Source organism: Babylonia areolata, chromosome 13 (genome assembly GCF_041734735.1).
Source record: "Babylonia areolata isolate BAREFJ2019XMU chromosome 13, ASM4173473v1, whole genome shotgun sequence".
Lineage (NCBI taxonomy): Eukaryota > Metazoa > Mollusca > Gastropoda > Neogastropoda > Buccinidae > Babylonia > Babylonia areolata.
Genome location: NC_134888.1, coordinates 38,658,567 through 38,682,323, shown reverse-complemented (window position 1 = coordinate 38,682,323; position 23,757 = coordinate 38,658,567). Strand labels below are relative to the sequence as shown.

At 43.2% G+C, this 23,757-nt stretch overlaps 1 protein-coding gene across 3 annotated transcripts in view; it reads right to left on the bottom strand.

Moving 5' to 3' along the window:
* Nucleotides 1–23,757, bottom strand: part of LOC143289266 (beta-1,3-galactosyltransferase 5-like) — a 29,104-nt gene that overhangs the window by 2,597 nt on the left and 2,750 nt on the right. For 2 of the 3 annotated variants that reach the window (XM_076598262.1, XM_076598261.1), the window contains exons 3-4: nt 6,323–7,145; nt 3,419–3,562 (exon numbers count right to left, since the gene is read on the bottom strand). In XM_076598262.1, coding sequence (XP_076454377.1) covers nt 3,419–3,562; nt 6,323–7,071 — 893 coding nt within the window. In that variant the 5' untranslated portion in view covers nt 7,072–7,145. Of the gene's footprint in view, nt 1–3,418; nt 3,563–6,322; nt 7,146–10,394; nt 10,548–23,757 lie in introns of all 3 variants that reach the window. The other variant, XM_076598263.1, reaches the window with a different exon arrangement.

The window sequence follows — 23,757 nt, the reverse complement described above, 5'->3', positions numbered from 1 at the left end:
TCTGACGCTGGTCAGTACTGAAGTGACCGTCCTTCCCATGCTGCGTTAGGTCTGACGCTGGTCAGTACTGAAGTGACCGTCCTTCCCATGCTGCGTTAGGTCTGACGCTGGTCTGTGCTGAAGTGACCGTCCTTCCCATGCTGCATTAGGTCTGACGCTGATCAGTACTGAAGTGACCGTTCTTCCCATGCTGCATTAGGTCTGACGCTGATCAGTACTGAAGTGACCGTCCTTCCCATGCTGCGTTAGGTCTGACGCTGATCAGTACTGAAGTGACCGTCCTTCCCATGCTGCGTTAGGTCTGACGCTGATCAGTACTGAAGTGACCGTCCTTCCCATGCTGCGTTAGGTCTGACGCTGATCAGTACTGAAGTGACCGTCCTTCCCATGCTGCGTTAGGTCTGACGCTGGTCAGTACTGAAGTGACCGTCCTTCCCATGCTGCATTAGGTCTGACGCTGGTCTGTGCTGAAGTGACCGTCCTTCCCATGCTGCATTAGGTCTGACGCTGGTCTGTACTGAAGTGACCGTCCTTCCCATGCTGCGTTAGGTCTGACGCTGGTCTGTGCTGTCTGGTTCTGGGCCTTTCTCCCCAGACTCTTTGCCTCAGAACGCTGAGCATGCATCTCTTCTGTGTCTGGAGAGAGCTTTCTGTACCTTCTGCCTCACACCTTACCTCCCTCCTCCCCCATTTTCCAGTGTGCAGGCCTACCTCTTTCTCTTCCCCTCTCCCCCTAACCCTCTCCCCGCAACTCTCTCCCCCAACTCTCTCCCACCAACCCTCTCCCCCTAACCCTCTCCCACCAACTCTCTCCCCCTAACCCTCTCCCACCAAATCTCTCCCCCCAACTCTCTTCCCCAACTCTCCCACCAACCCTCTCCCCACCAACTCTCTCCCACCAACTCTCTCCCACCAACTCTCTCCCACCAACCCTCTCCCCACCAACACTCTCCCACCAACTCTCTCCCCACCAACTCTCTCCCACCAACCCTCTCCCCACCACTCTCCCCACCAACCCTCTCCCCACCAACCCTCTCCCACCAACCCTCTCCCCACCAACTCTCTCCAACCAACTCTCTCCCACCAACCCTCTCCCACCAACCCTCTCCCCCAACTCTCCCCCACCAACCCTCTCCCCACCAACTCTCTCCCACCAGCTCTCTCACCAACCCTCTCCCCCAACCCTCTCCCCACCAACTCTCTCCTCCAACACTCTCTCACCAACCCTCTCCCACCAACTCTCTCCTCCAACTCTCTCCCACCAACCCTCTCCCCACCAACTCTCTCCCACCAACTCTCTCACCAACCCTCCCCAACCAACCCTCTCCCCACCAACCCTCTCCCCACCAACTCTCTCACCAACCCTCTCCCCCAACTCTCCCCCACCAACTCTCCCCCACCAACTCTCTCCCACCAACTCTCTCCCACCAACTCTCTCCCACCAACCCTCTCCCCCAACTCTCCCCCACCAACTCTCTCCCACCAACTCTCACCAACCCTCTCCCCCAACTCTCCCCCACCAACCCTCTCCCCCAACTCTCTCCCACCAACCCTCTCCCCCAACTCTCTCCCACCAACTCTCTCCCACCAACTCTCTCACCAACCCTCTCCCCCAACTCTCCCCCACCAACTCTCTCCCACCAACTCTCTCCCGTCAACTCTCTCCCAACCAACCCTCTCCCACCAACTCTCTCCCCCAACTCTCTCCCACCAACTCTCTCCCCCAACCCTCTCCCCACCAACCCTCTCCCCACCAACCCTCTCCCCCAACTCTCTCCCCCAACCCTCTCCCCCAACTCTCTCCCCCAACCCTCTCCCCCAACTCTCTCCCCCAACCCTCTCCCACCAACTCTCTCCCCCAACCATCTCCCACCAACTCTCTCCCCCAACTCTCTCCCCCACCAACTCTCTCCCCCAACTCTCTCCCCCAACTCTCTCCCACCAACTCTCTCCCCCAACCATCTCCCACCAACTCTCTCCCCCAACTCTCTCCCCCAACTCTCTCCCCCACCAACCCTCTCCCACCAACTCTCTCCCCCAACTCTCTCCCACCAACTCTCTCCCCCAACTCTCTCCCACCAACCCTCTCCCACCAACTCTCTCCCCCAACTCTCTCCCCCAACTCTCTTCCCCCACCAACCCTCTCCCACCAACTCTCTCCCCCAACCATCTCCCACCAACTCTCTCCCCCAACTCTCTCCCCCACCAACTCTCTCCAACCAACCCTCTCCCCCAACTCTCTCCCACCAACTCTCTCCCCCAACCCTCTCCCCCAACTCTCTCCCCCACCAACCATCTCCCCACCAACTCTCTCCCCCAACCCTCTCCCCCAACCCTCTCCCCCAACTCTCTCCCCCACCAACCATCTCCCCACCAACTCTCCCCCACCAACTCTCTCACCAACCCTCTCCCCCAACTCTCTCCCCCACCAACCCTCTCCCCACCAACTCTCCCCCACCAACTCTCTCACCAACCCTCTCCCACCAACTCTCTCCTCCAACTCTCTCCCACCAACCCTCTCCCACCAACTCTCTCCCCCAACCCTCTCCCACCAACTCTCTCCTCCAACACTCTCCCACCAACCCTCTCCCCCAACTCTCTCCTCCAACCCTCTCCCACCAACTCTCTCCTCCAACACTCTCCCCCAACCCTCTCCCACCAACCCTCTCCCCCAACTCTCTCCTCCAACCCTCTCCCACCAATTCTCTCCTCCAACACTCTCCCCCACCAACTCTCTCCCACCAACCATCTCCCACCAACCCTCTCCCCACCAACTCTCTCCCACCAACTCTCTCCCACCAACTCTCTCCCACCAACTTTCTCCCCCAACCCTCTCCCCCAACTCTCCCCCACCAACTCTCTCCCCCAACCCTCTCCCACCAACTCTCTCCCCCAACCATCTCCCACCAACTCTCTCCCCCAACTCTCTCCCCCACCAACTCTCTCCCCCAACTCTCTCCCCCAACCATCTCCCACCAACTCTCTCCCCCAACTCTCTCCCCCAACCATCTCCCACCAACTCTCCCCCACCAACTCTCTCCCCCAACCATCTCCCACCAACTCTCCCCCACCAACTCTCTCCCCCAACCATCTCCCACCAACTCTCCCACACCAACTCTCTCCCCACCAACTCTCTCCCACCAACTCTCTCCCCCAAATCACAAAACAAAGAACTTGATGAGTCTTGCCTAAACTGAATTTCAGAATCGCTGAATTTAGACAGTTGGTTGGTTCGTTGGTAGGGTAGGTGTGTAATTTGTTTGTGGTCTACTCTGACAGGTTTTATTCAATAAAAGGAGAGGAAATAGTCGTGAATGAATTTCCTGTCAAACAAAAGCACTATTTCTGGTTGAACAAAGCATTCTACTGATTCAGTATCATCACACGTAGGCTAGTGTATCGTTCGTCACATCCGAACCATTTGGACTTTTCGCGACGGGGACGGACGGTATGGGAGCATTGGCCTGTCACTCCTCGCTGCAAGAACTGGGAGTGCTTGTCCACTAATGCTGTAATGGCACGGGTGTTGATCCAGACGTCGTCATCCGTCTTCATGAAAAACCTGCAACACGTGAAGTACACACTCCCTGAAGGAACAATAACACAACAACAATCGCTTTACACAACAAACAACGACACAACGAAAGTTGTTTAAAACAACAACGACGGGACAAAAAAACAACAACAACAACAACAACAAACAAAACAACAACAACAACAACAACAAAAAACCCACAAAAAAACCACCACCAACAACGACTTGGAAGACGACTGCGATGATGAGAATTGGAGCGGGGATGTGAATGAACGATGACGACAATATTGTCATCCTCCAAGCCACTTACACTGCACTGTAGATCATTATCTTCCACACACACCACCTTCACCACCAATAACGACCACCTCACCAATGTCAGCATGCCGCGAGATTCGCCAACACTCACTTTGCACTCCTTTTGATCTTGGCGGTGTCCACTTTTTGAAAAAAAACCATATCTATAATCGTGTGTCTGGATCTCACTGTCTGAATATTAATCAAACGGTGTGCTGTAGGAAAAATATGATTATACTGTTTTCTGTTTTGTTGTGGTGTAACGTGCGGATGCGGTTGTTTATTCATCAGTATAGTGTGTGTGTAGTAGTAGTAGTAGTAGTAGTAGTCTTCAGTTTAACGTCTTCCACTTTAAGTGATATTAGACGGAAAAAAAAGGGGGGGGGGGGGGGGTGCGGGAGGGTGGAGGGCGGGGCGTGGTGGAGGGAACGGTATTGGGAGAGAGGGTTAAAAATGGTGTGTGTGTATGTGTGTGTGCGCATGTGTACGCATGTGTGTGTGTGTGTGTGTGTGTGTGTGGTGGGGAAAGATACAGAGCATTGGAAAAAATAAAGCATTAAAACGGGAGACATAGGCACAATATAAAAGGAAACGCTAACATCAAGCAACTGTAATAACTATAACAAATCTCCAATTGGACTATGCAGCAAACCTTCTACAATAGCAGATAGCATCTTGAAATTGTCAAAAATACATTCAAAAGAATTTTCCGAGAAGTTTGGTAAAAACGATTTCAGACTCTGACATTCAAAGAGTATGTGTTTTCTAGAAATAGATTCTCCACATATGCATTTAACATCTCTGCTGAACTTTGTTATAAAAGCGTTCAGCTTTATCCTGTTTGATAATGCCCGAATTTGCCTTAATCTGAATAAATTACTGAATGTATTTGATTGATTGATAGATTCCGGTTGTTGAATATTATTTATACTTTTATTTAAAACTTTGCCATTTTGCTGGTATACTTCCCTGACTTTGCTCCATGATGCTTTTTGACTCACTTGTGTAAACAAAGTGAGTCTATGTTTTAACCCGGTGTTCGGTTGTGTGTGTGTGTGTGTGTGTGTGTGTGTGTGTGTGTGTGTGTGTGTGTGTCCGTGGTAAACTTTAACATTGACATTTTCTCTGCAAATACTATGTCAGTTGACACCAAATTTGGCATAAAAATAGGAAAAATTCAGTTCTTTCCAGTCATCTTGTTTAAAACAATATTGCACCTCTGGGATGGGCACAAAAAATAAAAAAAAGAAGCCTAATTATATGCAAACTGCATTTACTGTTATATTTATATTTTTTGTATTCTCTAAATTTGGCACTTTGACCTCTTATTCTGACACAACAACAAGAGGAGTCATTATTATCATTTTTTGTTCAAACAGGAACTTCTTTTGCTGAGCATGGAATTTTTATTTATTTTGCAAACATTTTGGTGCAGATAGTAAAAAAGGGAAATTACTCTGTAATTAATGCTAGGGGGACTTAATTTATCACAAGTGAGTCTTGAAGGCCTTGCCTCTCTTGTTCTAGTAAGCGGTACCCCTCTTGTACAGACAAAGGTACATAAAGGTATGTGGTTCCCTGTTGGTGTTTTGCACCTTTTCTTGCAGCCCTGTCAGCCCATTCATTACATAGGAGACCAAGGTATGAAGGAACCCAACAAAAAGTTATACGTGTTCCTCTCAAATTCATAAGATGTACAATGTGACTTATTTCTATTATTATTTTGGACTTGTTCTTACAATTTGATGAGTTAAAGCGTATAATACAGATTTTGAATCAACACAAAATAAGACTTGAGGAAGGCAAACTGGAAGATCAAGAATATAATTTAAAGCCATAAGAACAGCGATAAGTTCAGCTGTGAATATTGACCTATCTTTACCAATATGGTATGATCGTGTGTGTGTGTGTGTGTGTGTGTGTGTGTGTGTGTGTGTGTGTGTTGTGTGATATGTGTGCATGATATATATATATATATATATATATATATGGTGGGTGTTAACATACATATATGTTACATGGATATATGTATACATACATATATATATATAGAGAGAGAGAGAGAGAGAGAGAGAGAGAGAGAGAGATTCCATGAACAAACTCTCCTAAAATAGTCATGGGAAACGTACAACTTGATGTAGCAAAGCTCAGCCCAAGTTTGTGTCTGATTCTGTGGGACCTTGTCCAAAGTATGTGTAAAACTGAGCACTTTGATATGAGAGAAAGTGCATGCTGACTCATAGAACAGAAAACAGAAAATGGGTAGCCCTACACTTTTGTGATGCACTCCACAGGGAGAACAGCCCCAACTTTACACAAAGAAACATGTAGTGACAAGAACGTAATGCATTAAAACAAAACAATTTACCTCAGCTGAACTTACTGAAACGCACAGCTGTAATGCAATTTCATTCTTTAAAAGAAAATCAGGTTGAGAACGTGAGCAAACCCGATGATATACATCAATCACACTGACATTGACAGAGGTACCTGGCATTCTGGCATCTGCTGATCAGCCAGCGGAGAGAAGACATGACTTTCAAAGTCAGGTTTCTGTAGGTATCACGGAATCCAATGATCACCACGTCTCCAAACTGACGTGCCTCTTTCTCAGCCGCACGCATGACATTGGTGTCTGCTGTTGTTCCCAGGATGAACACATGGCGCAGTGTTGACGTGTTGTTCTTGGTGACTGAGGCCCACGTCTTACGAATGGCGTTTCTTCGTGCGATGTTACTGTGTGTTGTGACGATAAAAAACACGATGTCTATTGCCTTGGGTCCTTTAACTGAACACAGCTCGGGCTGGTCGATGAGCATGGTGAAGTTTGTCTGAAAGCAGTTAGTACAGTTGGAAGGGCGAACTGTTCTGGTTCTGTCCGGTTTGTTTGCAACGATGGCCTCTGGGGTCAAACGGGAAGCGCCATGTGTGGATGATGAATTCTTCCGCCGATCTTGAGTTCTGCTAAACCTGACGGGAGTTGCTGTTGTTGTTACATTTTGGACACTTTTCGCTTGTATTTCTTTTTTCTGTCTATGACTTGTACCCGCTTCAACTTTCTCTGTTGAGTGTGGAACAGGGTTGTGTAGACCAAGGAATGCGCGCCCGTGGTAAAGTCGTGCATACTTGGCACCTGTGTGTTTGAACAAGATGGCGTCTTTCCAGAAACTCAAGATGGTGACGCAGAGAATCCCGACGGAAAGATAGGCACACACTCTGCGTCTCGGCAAAATCGCCATGACTCACTCTTCCCCACGTTTTTCTCGTGATGATTTGGCTGTCCAGAATGTAAAAGGCTCGTGTGTGTGTGCACCTGCAAACAGAAATTACGAAAATACAGTCATATCGTTGTGTTATATTTCTATAAGTAACTAAAGTTGTACTGACGGAATATAATACTATCCACTCCGGTCTTCCACCCCATCCTTCCTTTCCATCCCCTTCAGCATCACGCTGAACTTAAGGTTTCAAAATTAAGCAGGAGAGATTTTCGACCCTTCTTTCTCTTCCTCAAGGAAAATGAAGACATTAGGTTCCGGAATTATTCTCTCTCTCTCTCTCTCTCTCTCTCTCTCGATTACCGAATATGTTTATTACATTTGACGTAATGTTTCTTTTGTTGGAAGCGAGTGTCACAGTGTGGCAGCCTATTCTCAACCCAGCTGACTTTCAGCTCTGGGGTAAAAAACAACAAACAACCCTGGCCAGTCCAGACAAACCCGGGATCTAAGTAAAAATGCCTAGAACCCCCCCCCCCCCCCCTCCAGTCCACTCCCTTCCCCCGGCGATAAACTTGACCGAGTCAGGACTGCCCCCCTCTCCACACTCCCCCCCCCCCAACCCCCTCCCCGCCTCCCCCACACACACTACCCCAGTCGGATTTCACTCCCCATCGTCACCCACCCCAGGCCCCGCTTATACCGCCCTCCACTCCAGTGGATGTAGACAGCATTCTGTGCCCAAAATAACCCTTGAGAACATATTGGGCCCAGCCCTGACCCCCCCCACCCCCTTCACCTGATTAGCTTACATTAACTTCCAGTGAAAGGGGAAGACGTCAAGCCTTAAATGACCTGGGGATAACATTTAACCTAATGCACGTCGACTCCTTTCCACTCGGTAGTTGAGGCCTTGTGGGGTATGGATGGGGGAACCTGACCAGAATCGACCCTCCCCAACTCCGAATGTTCTTCAAAATAAGATTTTTATGTAATTCCCTATGTTATCCCGTTTTTTCATTGTGTGCGGGGTTTTTGTTGTTGTTGTTTTTTTGTTGTTGTTGTTGTTGTTTGTTTCTGTTGGTGTTTTTTTTTTTTTTTGTTTGTTTGTTTGTTTGTTTGTTGTTGTTTTTGTTTTGTTTTTTGTTTTTTTTCTTGTTTTTTTTTTCGGGGGTTACTTCTTCGTCGTTCGTGGGCTGCAGTCCCCACGTTCACTTGTATGTACACGAGTGGGCTTTTACGTGTATGACCGTCTTCACTCCGCCATGTAGGTAGCCATACTCCATTTTCAGGGGTGTGCATGCCGGGTATGTTCTTGTTTCAATAACCCACCGAACGCTGACATGGATTACAGGATCTTTAACGTGCGTATTTGATCTTCTGCTTGCGTATACACACGAAGGGGGTTCAGGCACAAACAGGTCTACATGTAATTATGTTGACATGGGAGATCGGAAAAATCTCCACCCTTTACCCACCAGGCGCCGTTACCGAGATTCGAACCCGGGACCCTCAGATTGAAAGCCCAACGCATAACCATTCGGCTGTTGCGCCCGTCAACTTCGCTAGTAGGACTGCCGGGGTAAATCTGGCCGTATCAGACAGAAAAGAACCTCCCCCATGTGGAGATTCTGCCCCAAGTATGGAGAAGGGTTGTTCAGTTTCGTCCTTTTGCGGAAAATCCCGAAGACTGAACCGTATGAAAAGCTGCTCCCACAGAAAGTCAGTGTGAAAGGAAGGGGTGAAAGAGGTAACCATGGTCAACAAATAATGTTTTCCTATGGTATGGTCTGAGTCGTTCAGATACCTACATCATTGCTTTATAACTGTATATATATGTGCTTGAATGTCCATTATATATTGACCCTTTTGTCTCTCTCTCTCTCTCTCTCTCTCTCTCTCTCTCTCTCTCTCTCTCTCTCTCTCTCATAACTACAGACTGTTTAAAACTGGTTTTCAGTGTGAGTAATATTTTGACTTTGTGGATAAAAAGTGGTTTTGGGACTGTTTGGTAAAATTACGGCTTGGTTTGCTCCCAGTAAATGGATTTTTTTTTTTTTTTTTTTTGAGAACATTCACATGTAATTCAAATTGTGCATGTAAACGTTGTAATGTGGTCGAAGATGAAAACCATTTTATAAACAAATGTGTCCTTTACAATAACCTACGGCAAAAACATCTGAACTCTGAAGGTCAATCGTATGTTCACTTGCTGAAGAATGGGTCTGTTTACAGTATTCGTAAACTTTGCGCTTATATATTTAATGCCCTGAAGATACGACAGGAATTCTGTGACAGCAATGATAAAAGTTAGAATTAAATTTCTATGCACAAGAAGCACTTTTGTTCTACAGGTTTAAGTTAGTATGTATTTTACATTTTGTTGTGGGTGAGTGATCACCATATTGTGTACTTTTGACCTGTTTCTAGGGGCCGGAGGCCTGGAGATTAAAGTTTTTGTTCTTGTTCTTCTTTTTTTTCAGAGGGCGGGGAGTGCATAACTATTCCCTAGCAGTCAGCTAAACTGTGTGCATCAGCGAGTAAAGCGTCAAGTAAGTGGTGTGAATTCGAATGGAAGTTCACAAGTGTGTTAACCAACACATTAACGAATTGCTATACATACACAGGGCAGCGATTTATAATAATAAGAATAGGCTACTACGACACACACACACACACACACACACACACACACACACACACACACACACACACACACACACACACACATGGTAGAAATAGATGTGGACTCAAAGAATGCCGCATGTCCATATTAAGTATTGAATTCAACTGCTTGCTTCCTGTATTTCTTTGCTTTGATTTTTCTCGTGTTAGGCCTGTCGTGCGAACGATAAGCAAATGAACGTATTTTGGCAACTCTTTGTCTGAATCCGTGAAAACGCACGCTGCGAATCATCTGTGAAAATGATTATGGAACTTTTCCATCGAACGGAAATTGGCACAAGAAAAGGAACTCTACAAACGCGCGCGCATGCGTAGTGTGAGCTTAGTGTAACTGAAGTATTTTTCGAACCCAGCACGGCAAAATGCAGGGAGATGTGCTGATTTTCATGGTCACTCGTGGACATTATGCAGCAAATGATGAGGCCTATGCACGAATTAGTTTCTGAATAAAATCCGTTGGCTTTCTTCGTCTCTTTTTAATAATTTTGTTGTCGCGAACAGTCGCACGTGTCTACTGTATATTCATAAAAATGTCTGTGCTTTTGTATTTTCCGAAGAAGACCCTCATATTCATACCCACTGTGTCTAGGGCTCGGAGAATGAGCAATGAATTCATACCCATGTGTCCAGGGCTCGGAGAATGAGCAATGAATTCATACCCATGTGTCCAGGGCTCGGGGAATGGAGGCAAGGCCCAGTCCTCTCCTTTCTCCGCTTTGAAATCATCCTTCTTCAACCCAGATCAGGTACCATCAGGTACCCCAATTCACACCTGGGCCGAGTGAGGAACATCGGAGAGTACGTGCCTTTCCCTGAGGACACAACATACCATGCTGAATCGGGGCTTCGAACCGATGAAGACCACTTGGATGTATGTGCACACTAGAAGACCTTCAAACCCAGTGTAAAATATAAAAGCCTTTCTATGTCTTGGGTCATATTTGAAAAAAATTTTTTTTTAATGAATGCAATGTTTCAGATGAGAGAGATCCGTTTAAGAAAAATGTCCCAATAGTATATTCAGATTAATGTTTCACTATTCAGCTGCCCAAAAGAGATGCAATAATCAATGTAATACTCATGCTGAGCAAAGGGAGTTCCTGTTTGACTATCCACCGTCAATAATAGAGGAGGAGTTAAATGCAAGAGTTGAACGCTTCGGTCTGGTTGTAATGAACATGTACCCTGTTTCCTGTGTATGCAAAATTACGTGGTTTGGTTCGGACAAATCAATTACTTGATTAATACTCTCATGCAACATTCTTGAAACCTCAGTTAAGTCTCGAATCTTTGACCTGTAAAGTCGTATCGTCAGCAAATAGTTCACTTAATGCAAAGAGTAGTTAATGCGAATCATTTATATCAATAGAAAACAAAATTGGGCCAAAGACAGAACCCTGAGGAACACAATATTCAATAGGAAAGAGAGAAATTTATTTTGAGAGAGAGAGAGAGAGATTTTACATTGAAAAACTTCGTTAAAATGTTCATTCGTGTGTGTCTGTCTGTGTGCGCGCGTGGGTGCGTGCGTGCTTGAGTCGTGTCCACTCCAAGCTCCCTCTAATACTGCCTCTGCCTTCTGTCCCCTCCTACTCCCAACCCACCGTTTGCCCGACCCCTCCCCCCGCCCCCACCCACCACCCCCGCCACCCGGTCTTCACGTCGCTCCCAAATCATATATCCGAGTTCTCCCAGGAAGTTTTTTTTCTTGGCGAATCTAAAGGCTGGCGTGTTAAAACAAAACGGGGGAGAATGGGCAGTTCTGCTTGTGCTTGTACTTTGACGACAGTGACATGTTCTCTCAGATAACAAGTGTTTTTCGTTTGAAGTGCTTGGAGAGATCTGTTTGGTGGTGGAGGTGGTGGTGGTACCAACGATGACAATCCCACTCTGCCGCACGTTATCTGTTCTGTGTTGACGCAGGTTTAGGGGGGAGTGTCGTGCATGAGGTGAAATAGCTTATCCTCCGTTTACTGACCCCTCGAACAATCTCTCTCTCTCTCTCTCTCTCTCTCTCTCTCTCTCTCTGTGACTCTCTCTCTCTCTCTCTCTCTCTCTCTGTTTTTCGAAGTATGTATGACTCTGTGCTTGCATGTGTGCGTGACAAGTGTATTTATTCAGATTATTTCAGCTGCCCACATGGTGTCAAACAAGGGTGTTTGCTGAGCCCTAAATTGTTTTCATTCTTTATCAACGAGCTTGCTATAGAGATATCGAAGAAAGGAAAACATGGCATTCAGATGTTACCAGGTTTTGTTGAATTGTTTTTGATGTTCTTTGCTGATGATGTCATTCTACTTGCAGACACACCTATTGGTCTACAGAATCAACTGATTATACTTAAACAGGAAGTTGACAGGTTACAGTTGACAGTCAATTTGAGCAAAACGAATGTCATGGTTTTTCGGAAGGGAGGGCACTTAGCACGAAGTGAGAAATTGTTTTATGGTAACACAGTGGTAAAAGTAACAAATAGTTATAAATACCTCGGGGTATATTTTTCAACAAAATTAAGTTTAAACAAATGTTGGTCAGAAATGTGCAGAAAAGGGAAAAGAGGAGTTCTCGACATTTTGAGAACAATGAAAAAATTAAAATATGTTGACGTAACACTGTTCTGGAAACTGTTTGATACTCAAATCGAACCCATGTTAACCTCTGCAGCGGAAATTTGGGGTCTGCTAGACAATACTGTCATGGAAAAAGTTCATACTTATGCAGTGAAGCGTATAATGAACGTTCCATTACAAGCTTCTAATAAAATGACGTACGGAGAAACAGGTCGTTATCCTTTATACATAATAACTTACGTTAAATCCGTTCAATACTGGTTAAGACTTAATAATTTACCCATGACTAGATTAGCTGGACAGGCATATGAAATGCTAGTATTGCAACATGAAACAGACAGATATAACTGGGTCTCTCTGGTGAAGAAAGTCCTGACGGAAATGGTTATGGTATAGTTTGGCTCAGTCAAGAAGTAGACAATGAAGTACAATTTATTTCTGAATTTAAAGAACGTTTAAAATGTTGTTATAGACAAAACTGGCATGCTGGCATGGATGGAAATGATAAATACGTTTGGTTCCTATCATTTAAAAGTGCATTGGAGGTAGAGAAATACCTGTTAATTGTTACACATAAATGGCACAGATACAACCTCGCTAGATTCTGAACTAGAACCCTTGGATTAAATGCTAATAGAAATTGGTTTGAAACAACCAACGATAACAGGTGTTCAATGTGTGCAGGGACAAAAAGTATTGAGGACGAAATGCATTTTGTTTTTGACTGCCCAGCGTATGCAGATATTCGCAGAGGATATATTCAGTGAACCAGCTGCACAAAGAAGAGATCTTATAGCAATACTCTCAACTGAACGTGATAAAGCAATTATTTCTTTCGCAAAATTCATTTCATAAGCTAGCGATTTTCGTAGAAAGAATACCAATAATTATTTAGTTTTCCCCTCGGTCACCAGTAGAGAGTAGTGTGGAATAAGGGATTAAAGTTTGCTTGATTTAGTCAGTAGCCAGATGGTCGTCTCGAAAGCTACAATGTGGAGGGGGGGGAGGGGGGGAGGGGTGCGTGATGATAAATGTATGTTGGTGTAGATGTGTATGAATGTATGAGTGGTTGTGCGTCAGCGTGTGCGAGTGTGGATGAGCATATTTTGGTTCATTATTGATTGTTTGCTTTTGGATACGTGTTTCTATTTCAGCCAAACAATTTGGGTCAATGCTTATAGGCACTATGTTTTGTAACCCCCTTGCCAAAAGGGTATCTTTGCCGATGGCAATAACATCAGTGTCAGTGTCTCTCCCTCTCTGTGACTTTCTCTTTCACTCTCTCTCTCCGGGTAGGAAGGCTAATTAACTATAATCACGCAATTAAGCGTCAGAAATGTTTCGGTCCTGCTATGATCCCACATTTCATCTTGGTCAATTGGGAAATCTGAGTTTGTAACCTGGTGGACGCTAGACAGACAGACAGGTGTTGGAGAAAATCACGTACCCTCCCCTATGATATGAAAGAGTTGAAGGTCCCCTAGCCACTTGAGCAATGAATTCATACCCACTGTGTCTAGGGCACGGAGAATGAACAATGAATTCATACCCTGTGTGTCTAGGGCTCGGGGAATGAACAATGAATTCATACGCTGTGTGTCTAGGGCTCGGGGAATGAACAATGAATTCATACCCACTGTGTCTAGGGCACGGGGAATGAACAATGAATTCATACCCACTGTGTCTAGGGCACGGGGAATGAACAATGAATTAATACCCACTGTGTCTAGGGCTCGGAGAATGAGCAATGAATTCATACCCACTGTGTCTAGGGCACGGGGAATGAACAATGAATTAATACCCACTGTGTCTAGGGCTCGGAGAATGAGCAATGAATTCATACCCACTGTGTCTAGGGCTCGGAGAATGAACAATGAATTAATACCCACTGTGTCTAGGGCTCGGGGAATGAACAATGAATTCATACCCACTGTGTCTAGGGCTCGGAGAATGAGCAATGAATTCATACCAACTGTGTCTAGGGCTCGGGGAATGAACAATGAATTCATACCCACTGTGTCTAGGGCTCGGAGAATGAGCAATGAATTCATACCCACTGTGTCTAGGGCTCAGAGAATGAGCAATGAATTCATACCAACTGTGTCTAGGGCTCGGAGAATGAACAATGAATTCATACCCTGTGTGTCTAGGGCTCGGAGAATGAACAATGAATTCAAACCCATGTGTCCAGGGCTCGGGGAATGGAGGCAAGGCCCAGTCCTCTCCTTTCGCCGTTTTGAAATCATCCTTCTTCAACCCAGATCAGGTACCATCAGGTACCCCAGTTCACACCTGGACGGAGTGAGGAACATCACAGAGTGCGTGCCTTTCCCTGAGGACACAGCATACCATGCCGAACCCTAATCACTGGTGAAGATTCAGTCTTAAGGTCCAGCGTCCAACCGACTCTGCCACAGCGTCTCACTCATACACAAAGCTTGTAGAATTGTTTTTCTTTTTAAAGAAGAAAGAAAGGAAGAATAAAAAAAGAAGAATGTAACAAACCCAGGGAAAGGCGTGGTCAAGTGACCACTCTCCCTTGTTGGGTGAAGAATCGGAACAGAGGATGATCAACAAAGACTGCGTGCAAGTCCATTAGTGGTCCTTCAAGTGGTCAAGGGGTATGACTGGATGACTGAAGCATGCTTCAACTCTTTCCGAAATAACCAAGACTGCTCAGTTCATAGACAGTGGATATATATGTGACCCTCCACCACGAAATGAGTCGCTTTGCACCTTAGGTCGATTTTTAGTTATTGGTATATCATAAATCTGCAATAAAAGACCTTTACAGCAAGAAAAAAAAAGTTTGTAAATCGGACGATTGTGTGAAAAGTTATTGTGATTTTAAGTTCTAAAGTCGCGAAAGTAGCAAACTGAGAAATCAAGGCTAAAAAGTTTTGGAACATGTTCATAGCAACCATAATTATATTGTCCGAATCTGTTTTCCTATTTGTTTTGTGTCTGTATTTGTCTTTCTCGTTTCTTTTGTCTTGTCTGTCTCATTTTCTGTCCAGTCTTCATGCAACGCATTGCAGAATGAACAGTCTTTCTGCGTTTAGATGCGTGGACGGTTCAGTCAGAAAGAGAGAGAGAGGCATGTTTATACCAATGATTTTATACAAATGCACTCACTGAAATGTGTATTGGATGTCATATTTTGGTATGCTGTATTCTGTGTCTAAGATATATTTTAATATGAATGCATGTCTCAGTTGTATGTGATCACCTACTTGAGTATAGTTGAGTATCTTTACTTCAGGGTCTCATGTCTAAGATGTATGTGTATATAAAGGCGTGTCTAAGGTACACGGAATCATGTAATCAAGTACGCTGTTAGTAAATCTGCGCATTACAGTTTATTGCTTTATAATTATAATCTGTTAACTTCCCTTTATTTTCTTTCAGTTTTATTTACTTTTCTTAAATTGATTATTTATACAGTCGAGACAAATGGGCATAAAATGTATTGTATAAGATTAAATGGTGTTATATGTGTGTTTATGAACCCACGTTTCCATTACATCATGAACATTTGTGCTAATTGTGTGGATGAAAGTCGCTTTCTTGAAACAACAATTTATCTTTTAGAATTAATCGAATATTCTTGTATTCTGTATATCAATTTTATGCATCGCAAGACTATGTTTACAGGGACGTATTTCCTGTCGAGAAAGATGTGACATCTTTACAGGCATAGGAATGGCCAACATCTAATAACTGCTTTTAATCTGAATAAGTACCGAACCTGATCTGAAGGCCTGTCTTTTTGTTGTTGTTGTTTTGTTTTGTTTTGTTTTACATAAAGTATACATTGATACACACACACACACACACACACACACACACACACACACACGGGATAACGTGAGAAGGGATAGAGATGCGTATTTCGTTACTGATTATTAGAATTATTCTACTCCATATACGATAGGATGCTGTCCTAAAGATTGTACACAATTATTACATTCTGATTTGATGATGAATTTCACACACACACACACACACACACACACACACACACACACATATGAGTCAGTTGATTGTTGAATATTGGCATTAAGGGAAGTGAAGCTGAATCTTGCTCCTGATAAGCAAAGGGCAGTAATTTCCAGCTAACACAATGATTAAAATATTGTTTGTTCTTTCGAGCTACTTGAATATATATATATATATATATATATATATATATATATATATATATGTGTGTGTGTGTGTGTGTGTGTGTGTGTGTGTTTCTCTGCTTCATATACAGTTTGACACGGTGATAAACACTTTTTGTGACTGAGTGACTTTATTGATGTGTCACACATCTTGTATAAGAAATGTCTTGTATAAGAAATGTAATTATGAAGGTGGTTTTTGTGGTTGTTTTTAATGGTGAAAAAAGCGTTTCGGTTAGGTCAGATGGAGGTTTGCTGTCCTGAATATTGTTAAAACTAAAAGCTCTTGTTTCTTCTGTTTGAAGATCCTTTCGGTAAAGTTATGTTTGTTGTTAATGGATGAGGATGAATTATTCATCACTGTATATTGTCTGTGTTTAATGGCCTTTTGTTGTTGTTGTTGTTGTTGTTTTTCTCTTTGTTCGTTTGACATCACTCGTTTTGTTTGTATGGTATATGTGTAATATGTATGCATGTAAAGTTTCGATGCCCCCCAGGGGGTACTAGAAATAAAGTTTTTGCCTTGCCCCTACCTTGCCTTGCTGCAGGGGGATCAAGTATATACGATTGAACGACTTCACCCAAAACACAGAAAAAGAAAAAAAAAGGGTATGGTGTGTGTGTGTGTGTGTGTGTGTGTGTGTGTGTGTGTTGTCTTCAGTTTAACGTCTTTCCACTTGCAGTGATATTAGAATGTGTGTGTCCCCTTTTGTCTGTCTGTCTCTCTTACTCAGTCTCTCTCCTCTTTTCTTTTCTGTCGCTCCCTCTCCCCTCCCTCCCTCCCTCTCTCTCTCTCCCCTGACATTGACACATCTCATTCACTTGACCTGACTCATGGTACGTGTGTAAAGCATTTCGTTACGGCTGTATTGTGGATTGTATGTCTGTGCACCCCCTTTTTATGAGGGGCTGTCGCTTGAAGCTGAATAAATGATTTGCAAATGATTCTCTTCCTCCCACACTCTCCCACACTCTCTCAAGGTCAGGCAAGACGTTTATTTCGTGTGCGCCCTTGGGGTATTGGAACATTATTATTATTATTGTTGCTGCTGTTATCAGTATCATTATTATCATCATCATGATCATCATTATGTTTATTATCCATATTATCAGTATCATTATCATTGTTATTATTATTGCTGTTATTAGTATTCACGCCGATTCTTAGGAATGAGTGCTAGGCGTTTACAAATAGAACAAGAGAGGCAAGGCCTTCAAGACTCACTTGTGATACACTTTTAAAAAAAAAATCTAATCGTTAAAATGTGTTCTGTATTTGTTATTATAAAGCTTCGGGTTAAAAGAAAAAGAAAAAAGAAAAAAAAAAGTCCTAACAGCAGATTCGAACCCCGCGTGTTCAGGTTAGAAGAAACTGTCTTACCCATTACACTATCGTGGCTCCTTAACTGACGTTCAAAAATATAATATTTAAACATGGTTTTTTTTAAGGGCGATAAATCGATTGCGGTATTCGCAGTGAGATCGCTGTTTAAATCGTATTATTCTGGTGTATCTTGGGCATTCAAAAAATCTTAAAGGGCAATTAAAAATTCTTTTTAAGTCCGCGGTAAAGAAGACGTGGCTATAGCCGCAATCACACTGCAACATTTAGCCGTTTTCTCTGGATCTAGATAGATGTACAAGTTTAGTTGCACCCGGTTGACACTGTCGATTCAATTTCTCTTTTATGTTCATTCTAGTTTTATAGTTGATATGAAAATTGAGTATTTTGTTAAACTAATAACATGTAGAGCCAAGTACAAGTACTTCTAAACGTCGTATGAAGTGAAAAGGACTTCTTTTTGAGAAAAGTCAAGACTGGAAATTTTTACGTTTCATCAATTCAAGGGTATTAACTCTCATGGTTTATTATTGTTCACTGTGAATTCAGACTGATTCTGTTGATATTTTTATGGCAATTTGGGGCATAATCCAGTAAGTGATGAGGCGTTCACAAATCTTCCTCTGAATAAATATTTAACGGTCTCCTTCTCAAACTTCCCATCACATGTTATCGTGTATTGTCGATTGAATATAGGATTGAACGGGCAGGTCAACAACTTTAAATATAATGGCGTCGTTCGCGTTCGCGAAGAATATGAGCTCGCACTTTGAATATGTATAAATATGTGTACGCAGTTGATTTTTGCCCATGACCTTCAGGGCTCAGCCAATACATCTATAAAGTCCAATCGTCGTATTGATTTTAGTATTTTCCGAAAAAGACCTCTGGCCCTGAAGAAAGATGAGAAAGATCAGTTTAAAGCAAATTAAGCCCCCTAGCATTAATTACAGATTAATTTCCCTTTTTTACTATCTGCACCAAAGACATGCAAAATAAATATAACTTCCATGCTTAGCAAATGAAGTTCCTGTTTGAACAAAAAATGATAAAAATGTCTGCTTTTCTTGTTGTGTCGAATATCAGATCAAAGTGCCAAGTTTAGAGAATTTAAAAAAATATATAAATATAACAGTAAATTCAGTTTTCATATAATTTGACTTCTTTTTTAAAAATTTTTGGGGGCCCATCCCAGAGGTGCAATATTGTTTCAAACTAGATGACTGGAAAGAATTGAATTTTTCCTATTTTCATGCCAAATTTGGTGTCAACTGACAAGTATTTGCAGAGAAAATGGCAATGTTAAAGTTTACCACGGACACACACACACACACACGGACACACACACAGACAGCCGAACACCGGGTTAAAACATAGACTCACTTTGTTTACACAAGTGAGTCAAAAATGTAAATACCGAGAAGGAAAAACCTCAATACAAGATACAAAAAAACTAACATATACCATCAAGAAAATTGATCTAATTTTCAACACACACACACACACACAAGAGTATATATAAGACAGCCTCTGCATAAGAAATAATTTTCAGTGCACCTAATATATATTACAAAAGATTCAAAGGGAAGACTGTAAGGCTATCAAAATTGCCCTCGGAGTGCCCTCTCAATCATCCAACCAGGAAACATACAAAACAGCCGGAATTCTTCCTTCAAATGACCATTGTGAGTTAGCAACAACAAAATTCGCTGTGAGATACACTTCAGTGACAAAAACTTTCATTGCTGATGAACTGACATTGATTTTCCTAAAAGAGCTAAAGCCATTTCATCACAAGAAAGAGTTGCAACTTACGTTTCAAATTTGTTAAAAGAATCTGTCGTTAACATGAAAGAGTTAGCTGCAAAACCACATCATACTCCTATTCCTTTTGGGGAAATGTTGAAGGCAGGTGTCAATACAAGAACCCACGGTGAACGCTGTCTTCTGTCTTTGCCACTCGTCAGGTATGGAAACAACCACCTTCCACACCATATCCGTTCCTGTCAATCCGTCACTACTGTTCGCCCTTCTGTAAAACTTCGCCTTTTTTTCAGCGAACCTGTCTGTAAGTATATCTCGGTTTCCTACTTCTACAATACTGCCCCATGCCTGCATGTATGAGGAATGAGAGAAAGGGGAGGGAGGGAGGGAGAGAGACAAACAGACAGACAGACAGACAGAGAACGAACGAACGAACGAAATTTTATTTCACGAGGGTAAGGGAATAAGCACAATTGCTTTTTTACATCCGGCCCTCTGGGAGCGGGGGTGAGGGGGGAAGGGGGTGGTGGTAAGAAAAATGCAAAAAAAATGCACGCACAAAATCTGCCCCCCCCCCTCCCCCCCAATCCTCCTCCCCTCCCTTCACCCTTCCAACAACAATACCACCACCAACAACAACAAAAAAGGGTAAAGGAGAGAGAGAGGGGCGGGGGATAAATCGATCATGAGTGGTCTCTTTTGTATATTTTCTTTCCTGTAAAGCGCTCTGAACTCTTAGAAAGAGCGCTATAGAAACATGTACGTTCTTCTTCTTCTTCCTCTTATTATTATTATTATTATCCTTACTCCACACCAGTCTGTGATGTGAACGTATCGTTCGCCCGTATATGTCACAGGGTTGAAAGTGACAAATTGAGAATGTATATTGCCATGATGGCTGGGTTCTTTTTTCTTGTGCTTGATCCTCCAGTTGTCTATTCATTCATTTTTTTTGTTAATCATCAACCAACCGACCAGTCAATAGATCATTCAATCAATCAATCTGTCTGTCTATCTGTCTGTCTGTCTGTCTATCTATCTATCTGTCTGTCTGTCTTTCTATTTTCCATTAAAATTTCATTGGTTATTCATTCTGACCCTTTATTCGTTTGTTCTATGGATCTCAGAAACAGTGAAAGAACGTGAATATGACTTGAGTATCTTTTTTTTTTTTTTTTTAAGTCTTCCTTCAATGGCACAAAACTTGGGGAATATCCTTAACACCTTGACTGCTTGCGCCAAGAAATTTATGAACCACCTGTCTCTCCCTCATTCTCTTCTGGTAAACAACACTGTCCTTCCTGTCTCCCAGTCAGTGCGGAGCCTCGGTGTCAGTCTTGACACCAATCCTGTCATTTCAGCATCACATTTCAAACACTAGCAAATCAGCTTTTCTTGAGTTACGAAGAATTAGTTCTGTTCGCCATTACCTGTCTATGGAAGCAACCAAAACAATAGTCTGTGCATTTGTTTTGTCCAGGATTGATTACTACAACTCTGATCCTGTCGGCATTCCAAAACCTTCTCTTGATAAACTTCAATGAGTTCAGAACAATACTGCTCGACTTCTTTTCAGATCCTCAAAATTTAAACGTTACTCCTCTCTTCCACTCTCTTCACTGGCTACCAGTTTCAAAAAGGATTAAATACAAGCTTTCTGCTCTGACGTTTTCTGCCCTCTCAAGCTCTGGTCCTTGCTACCTCTCTGACCTCCTGATGTGTACATTCCAACTCGTAACCTTCGTTCTGCTTCTGATGCCAGGCTCTTAAAAATCTCTGTTGTACAGAAGAAGCAACAGGGTCAGATACCTGTTTCTTCTCAGGCACCGTCATTGTGGAACAAACTGCCAGAAAATTTGCGACATGCTGTCTCGCTGAAATCTTTTGCGCCTGCTCTAAATACACATCATTTTCAAAAAACAGGGGAGGGGGGGGGGGTGCGGGGGGAGGGGTTGTTGTTGTTTTGTTGCTGGTATTGGTATGTTCTGGTTTTATATGCATGCTCACTACGATCGGCTTCGGATCCACTCTGTTTACGCATACCCAGATTCAAACACTCGACTGTTGGCCGCCGTTCTTTCTCTGTCTCTGGACTTTGCAATTGGAATGAACTTCCTCTTTCGCTTCGTCAAGTCTCAACACTCAGCTCTTTTAAGTCTGGCCTTAAAACCCACCTCTTCCCAAAATAGCCTCCCTTCCCTGCCTCTTCCTTGTCTTCAGTTTCTCCAGTTTTAGAGGTATGCATGCGTGTGAATGACTGGTGCGAAAGCGCTTTGATTTGTCTCTGCACAACATTCAGGGCTATATAAATACCATAATCATTATTATTATTATTGTAGAGAAGCTGTTTGCCATGTGTGTGTGTGTGTGTGTGTGTGTGGTGGGGTGCGAGCGAGTATCCGTGCATTTGTGTGTATGTACATGCCTGAGTGTGTTGCAGGGATGCGTTTACTGGAGAGTGTGATGGGTGGGTGGGTGATTTCCAATGTTCAGTTGCGTGAGTGTTTCTTGGCACGTGCTTCCGAGTGTAGGGGGTTTGAGAGGGGCGGCGGGGAGTGGAGAACGAAATGTAAAGAGCTTTGAGTAGTATTTCTGGAGAAACACGCTATATAAATGTCCATTTTTATCATTATTATTATTCAAACATTACCAAAACGTAACATGCAAATCACTTCGAACATCTGAGACCCAGTTTCTTTTATCACGTGCATCCAAATCAAACAAAAATACGTAGGCTATGTTTTCAGAGGTAATCTTGATTCGTCCTTTTGCGTACATAACCAACACCGAACAGTTTTATAGCTGAATTTATGTAAATCGGGTACCCATTAGCCTCTCCATAAAAAACCCATAAACATTTAGCGTTTGCATTTTGCCCCAATAAAGTTTTTTTAAGAGAAAGAGAGTGGAGGGAGGGAAGGACAGAGACACTGACACTGACACTGACACTGTTTCATTGCCACTGACAATAATATCCTTTCGGCAAGGGGGACAATGAACAGAGAGAGATATTGGCGACAAATGGAGAAATGTACTCATCGCCAGAAATTAGACAAGAATAGAAACAACAGAACCTTCGCCGTGAACATTTAACACAGACAGTCACACCCACACACTTTGGAAAATAGTATGGATATAAATAGTGTGACTGGAACGTAGGGAGACATTTGAATAGGCCTACACAGTACATGAGCACACGCTCACGTTCACTCGTTCACAACACGCCTGTTAATTAAAACTGACACATGCATACACGCTTGTACGTGTATTGGTTATTCAACAGTTATCAGTACCTACACAACTCGACCATACTACTCTTACAAAAGGAACCGAAGAAAATACTGAACACTGAAATGTTTCATGGCATTGGCTGTGCAGCTCTTGTGACATAGTAGGTACAAATCAGAACAAACATGGTGCAAAACAGATAAAATGGAACAGAAGGAAAAACATAACTGAAGCGAAATAAACTACTAAGGGATATCGACTCTTTGGTACTTTGTCATTAGCAAAGTCCATGTGGCAGAGGGGTACTGTGACTTCTTCCCCAGTGGTTCGTCTCTAAGAACAGAAGACAGACAGACGGACACACACACACACACACACACACACACACACACACACACACAGGTCTACACCTTCATTTACACCTTCAAAATTCTCTGTTCAATATATTCAAATACACACAAATATATTTTTTTCTTCTCTTGACATAAGCGCATGAAAAGTGAACACCTCCAGCCTTCTTTAATGTTGAATATTTTCGCTCACCAAACAACGAAACCATAATTATGTCGCTGGCTATTGTTGAACAAATGAGACAACTACTTCGTTTGCTCTTCATCATAAAATCAGCACAACACAGAAACAAAACGTGAAGCTCATTTTCCAGGCTGTCTGAAGAAAATGAACAGCTTCGCATTGGAAGTCCCAGCAAACAAAACATGTGCCTGACTCGTTCACAACTTTAGCTAACCATTATTGTCCTTTTTGAAACATGTTACCAACTTTTCCATCATTTCCCATAGCTTACTCCTGTCCAGATTTACTTCTGATCAATAGATACCACGTAAATGTCCCCACCCTTTTTACCGTTAAATTCCAGTTGAAGAAACGAAATACGGGTGGCAAAATTATCATCGTTGGGTATTCCTTACGAAACACTATGTCTTTGCTTATTTCA